A 5,461-nucleotide genomic window follows, 5' to 3' on the forward strand; every position below is an offset into this window, starting at 1 on the left:
CCAGATCAGAGCGAACACAAATAGGAAGTTCCCCTAATGGGCCCCTGGGCCTCCCTCTGCCCCACCCTCCTCACTAGTGCATTTGGGTCTGGAAACCCAGCAGGGAAACCCGGAAGGTAGGTCCTGCCTCACCATGACCAGCTCTGACCCCTGACCTCCCCATTGTCCTGACACATTCAGGTCCAATAAAAGCCGCAGCCACTCCCATCAGGCGGCAGTGACCTGAGGTCCAGTTCCCCCAGGAAAGTGAGAAACAGCACCAACCCCACAGCCTGGCCTCCCTTTCCCAGAGGGAGGACCTGGGAGGCAGGCTCCTGGCTGCCATGGAGACGCTGCCCCCTCTCCTTGGAGCCTCTGCCTCCCCCACCTCCCTCAGGGGGGGACAGGCCCCGGGGCCCATACGTGACCTCTGACCCTACACCCCACAGTGCATCTCCTTCTGCTTCCATCCCACAAAGTGCTCCCCCAGGTCACCTTGAATCATCGCTTAGTGTCCCCCCCTCACAAGGCCCTGGTCCCGGTGGTGCTGTCACTGTCACTTCCCCTTCTGTGTCCAGGGAGTTGGGGTCACAGTGACTCAGTCAGACAGTCAGACACCAGACTCTCCTATGGACAGAAAACAGACGAGTGGGAAATATTATGTTCAATTTCCCTATCAATGAGGATGCCAGTTACTAGGTAAAGCTTGACCGAAAAGCATGTGTAAAAACGCAATATGTATAATCTACTAGACAGAAGGGAAGGACATTGAGAGAACAATATTTGTGTGCTGGAAAGAGAGTGGTTAATTTCTAACAGGGGAGGAATCCCATAAAAAAAATAAACTGTGACCTGCAAATTAGGGACCTCGCCTCCTAGGGCTGGTCGCTGCTCTGGACCTGATCCTGGGAGGAAAGTTCCCTAAGTGACAGTAGCTCAGTTCTGACCATGAACAGCCAGGGAGACGGGCCCAGACTCCCAGGAGGAGGCGGAGGGGAACATAGAGAGAGTCCTGAGGGGATGAGGAGGCCACCTCAGGGGGCACCTGGATGCCCTGAGCCAGGGGGTCAGTGCACAGAGCTGGGGGAGGCCAGACCTGTCCCTCATGGGCTGAGTCAGCAGGGGACACAGTGGTGCATCCAGGCCTGGGCACCAGGGGGCGCTCTGGGGCTGCTGCTGAAGGGCTGGGCTCATTAGAGCTGCAACCTGTTCCCTGGTCCTGCCTGGTGCCCTGTGCTCAGGGCTCACAGCTGTGACCTTGCCACCCCCTGGGCCCCACACAGCCCCACCCCTGCCCTCACCCTGCCATCCTCAGGCACAGGGACCAGAACCATGGCCTAGGGAAGGATCAAACCAGGGGGTCCTCATTTGCATGAGTTGGCCCTCCCTCCCGCAGACTATGAAGAGGGGAAGGGAGAGGTGTGGGGAGCTCTGCTTCAGCTGTGGGGCCTCAGGAGCAGGACTCAGGGATGACCTCCACCATGGCCTGGGCCCCTCTCCTCCTCACCCTCCTGGCTCACTGCACAGGTGACTGGATGAGGGGACGGGGAAGGCGCCTTGGGAAGACACATGGGCCCTGCTTCCTCCTCTTGTCTCTACACCCAGACTCACCATCTCTGTGTCTCCCCCTCTTGCAGGATCCTGGGCCCAGTCTGTGCTGACTCAGCCATCCTCAGTGTCGGGGGCCCCGGGCGAGAGGGTCTCCATCTCCTGCACTGGGAGCAGCTCCAACGTTGGATATGGTTACAATGTGCACTGGTACCAGCAGCTCCCAGGAAAGGCCCCCAAACTTCTCATCTATGATAATAGCAACCGACCCTCAGGGGTCCCTGACCGGTTCTCTGGCTCCAAGTCTGGCAGCTCAGGCACCCTGAGCATCACGGGGCTGCAGGCTGAGGACGAGGGCATCTATCACTGCCAGTCCTATGACAGCAGTCTCAGTGCTCGCACAGTGCTGCAGGCCTGTTGGGAAGTGAGACAAAAACCCGCTGTCCCGCTGCAGTGGGGCCCGGGCAGCTCCATCCTCTGATGAGACAGCTCTGCCTTTGGTGGCGCAAAACCGGGCTCAGAGGCCCCTCTCCTCCACCAGGAACCGTGTCTTCAAAACCTGTCGTCACCCTTTGAACCTGCCCCTCAAGCCCGCCTGTGGTAGCAGCACACGGTGTGCGTGTCTCAGCCTGAGTAGACCTGCCTGGGCGTCAGGGGGCGGCTGCCCTCGGAATCCAGGCCAGGGCAGGGCAGACTCAGGACCCCGACTTCAGCTGTGCCTGCGTCAGAGCCCCTCATAGAGGCACCGTGTCTGGGGCCCCCCAAACAGCCTGGGCCCCCCATCCAGCCAGAGAGCAGCGCCTGTGTGTCCCTGACCCGCTCCCTGGGGCACGTCTGGCAGTCCTATGATGACAGAGCCCCACTGGGCGGGCACTGAGGGCAAGGCTGCCTGTCCAGGCCCCTCCTGTGCCCGCAGCCCCAGTGCCCACCCAGAGCCCGTCCTGTGGGACTGAGTCCACAGGGAGCCCTTCTCACCTGCCAGGAGGGGCGCCCCAGCACCTGCCACTCAGGCTCAGCCAGGGCCTCTGCTTCTACTGCTGCCCCTCCTCCCAGGGCCAGGCACCAGGGCAGTCCCTGGAGCATGAATGGGCCTCCTTCCCTCTCCGCTCAGAGGCCCTCACAGCAGCCTCCTCCTGGACACAAGGCCTGACACCAAACAGGAGGCCCATCCCCATCAGCGGGGACACTGAGCCCCTTGGCCCTGCAGCCCCGGGTCTGAGCTGGGGACCATCTGTGGTCACTTCAGACCTGAACCCCGACGAGGGCCCCTGCGTCTCCCTCAGGGTCAGTGACTGTGTCCAGGACCTTCCCCAGCCGGGCCCTCCTCCCTGATGCTCAGTGGGAGCGGCTGAGGCCTTTGTGCACAGAGAGGCCCCTCTGTCCCTGCTGCCCCGGCCCCGGGTCTCAGGCCGCAGCGCCCACCGGGGTCCTTGGGCACAACCGCTGTCCCCCATCAGTGCTGAGCTCTGACGCTCACTCCTCCTGTGAGTCACTGGCTGCTCCTCTCGGGGACCCTGAGCCCTGAGGAGTGAGGGCCACAGTGTGGCTCCTGGTCTTTGGGGCAATGCCCTCCCCCCTCAGGAGCTCACACGTTGCTGTGGGACGCGTCCTACGTGTGGGGAGAGTGTCAGTCACCACGTCTGCCAGCTCCTCACCATCCCCTGTAGCTTGTGCCTAAAATGAGGAAACAGCACGAAAGGACAGGCAGGGAATTTAAAATATAAGCACATTTTAGGACACCGAAGATACAATTGGTTCACAGAAAAGCAGCACATACAACCGTTGGAATATAAAGGCTTTTCCTAAAATTTAAATGCCCCACGTGCTACAAGGCCCACCAGTAAATGTGGAGCCCACCAAACCGTTTTTTCATAATGAATCACTGAGTCAAATCACATGACAATGATTTGATGCCTTACATGGTTTGAAATGTTGGCTGAATGGTCCTCCTTTGAATGTGACCCTGAGGGTATTTCTGGAAAATTCCTTTCTCTGTCATTGACCTGAACAGCCCCCAGGAGCTCATCACACCTGAGCAGCTCCCTCACCTGTGATGTTGGAAAGTAAGCTCACTGTGTGCTTACTTTTGTAAAATCTTTACTGGAAGAGAAACCGTATTCATTTGTCATTTGTGAATGTTTAAGCTCATCACACAGATGCAAACCTGAGAGGGAAATGCTACGGTGATCAATACAGAGAATCACATCGCAGTATCTGGGCTCAGACCGTGGGTGTGGGAACAGGGACAGAGACCTGGGAGCCCACAGCCAGCTGGGCTGTCAGGGCTTTGGGGCAGAGGAGGGTGTGTCCTCCCACCAGCAGGGGGCGCTGTGGGACTGCCAGGTGATCAGCACACAGCTGTTCAGTGAGACCTTCACACACAGGCCCCTGCACTGTGGGCTCCCTGCTGTCCTTGGTGGCCTGGCAGCGCCCCCTGAGCAGGTCCCTGTGTGTGGTCTCAGCAGGTGCTTCCTCCCAGGGTCCCCAAGGGGTGAGCCCACCTCCATGCTCCTCAGTCTGGGGTGTGAGCTGAGCTCCAGCCCCAGGGCCCAGGGAGGGGCTGGGCAGTCCCTGGAGGGGCTCCCATTTGCATGGCAGCCCCTCCTCTGGCAGAGGGTGGGGGAGAAAAGGAGGCCTGGGCAGCCCAGCCCACTGTGGGCTCAGGGCTGTGAGCACCATGGCCTGGACTCCTCTGCTCCTCGTGCTCCTCTCTCACTGCACAGGTAGGGACAGGCCTGGGACCAGGCTCCTTCCCTTCCTGCTCAGTCTCCTGGGAAACGTCCCCTGGTCCCTGCCCATCACTGACAAGTGTCTGTGTCTGCAGGGTCCCTCTCCCAGCCTGTGGTGACTCAGCCGCCCTCCCTCTCTGCATCTCCGGGAGCCACAGCCAGACTCACCTGCACCTTGAGCAGTGGCTCCAGTGTTGGCAGCTACTGGATATCCTGGTACCAGCAGAAGCCAGGGAGCCGTCCCCGGTACCTCCTGGCCTACTACTCAGACTCAAATAAGCTCCAGGGCTCCGGGGTCCCCAGCCGCTTTTCTGGATCCAAAGATGCCTCAGCCAATGCGGGGCTCCTGACCATCTCGGGGCTGCAGCCTGAGGATGAGGCTGACTATTACTGTAACACATATGAAGGCAACTCTGACATTTACACAGTGGTGCAGACCCACAGGGAAGTGAGACAAAAACCTCCTCTCCGCTCTCCCTGCCTGACCTTGGCCCCTGCTGGTGGTGTCTAAGTCCCCCAACGCCCTTAGGACACTCAGCATCGTAACATTTCACGTGAAGACTGGGTGTGCGCTTACTTTTTATGAACGTGTGAGGCTGTATTTCTAATTGCCTCCCAGACCTTCACCTCCTTGTTAAGGGAGGAACCATGTAAGACCCGATCCTTACGACTAAAGAGGGACCATCTGACCGGTCACTCAGCCCAGATCCCTCCCGGTGACTCCATGTCCTTCCTCCTCTCCGCCCTCGGCGTGTTTTCCGGTCAACAGTCCTGGAGAGTCTCCCTGTGCCCAGCCGCGTGCAGCCCGCCTCCTCCTCTCCCCCCTACATTGTTCTTTTCCAACCACATGGCTTCTGACCTGCTGTGCTGCTCTCCCCACCCCTCCTGCTCCCCAAGCCCCGGTCCCCTCCTGGTGGGAGAAGCCTCACGTCCTATTTGGCCTCTTCTGCAGCGACTCCGCATAGAGAACACAGGTCACTCACGTCTCTAGATGCACCATAAAGGCCTGTTATGAGAGGAGACCAACTCCCCAGTGTCGCCGACAGCGACATAGTCGCTCTTTCATGTGACTGACAGAGGCTGTTATACTCAAAAGAGTGTTTATTTCTGGATGCCTTCGCACCCTCCTGTGTAAGCCTCTACCAGCACAGAGAATGTAATAATATTCTTTCAATCAGACCCAAGGCCTTTCCTCACTGACCAAT

General features: G+C 59.1%; 2 gene segments (V, D, J or C); both read left to right on the plus strand.

Moving 5' to 3' along the window:
- Positions 1 to 226, plus strand: part of LOC106695783 — a 1,861-nt gene extending 1,635 nt beyond the window's left edge. The window contains 1 exon segment of the V gene segment in view: positions 181 to 226. Coding sequence covers positions 181 to 226 — 46 coding nt within the window.
- Positions 227 to 4,204: 3,978 nt separating this feature from the next.
- LOC102423279 lies at positions 4,205 to 4,704 on the plus strand (the record flags this gene model as incomplete). The annotated part of the segment is given in 2 exon segments: positions 4,205 to 4,250; positions 4,352 to 4,704. Coding segments are annotated over 2 exon segments (399 nt in total), but the record flags the coding sequence as incomplete, so codon positions are not given.
- Positions 4,705 to 5,461: the final 757 nt, after the last annotated feature.

Source organism: Myotis lucifugus, unplaced genomic scaffold, assembly GCF_000147115.1.
Source record: "Myotis lucifugus unplaced genomic scaffold, Myoluc2.0 scaffold_3007, whole genome shotgun sequence".
Taxonomy (NCBI): Eukaryota; Metazoa; Chordata; class Mammalia; order Chiroptera; family Vespertilionidae; genus Myotis; species Myotis lucifugus.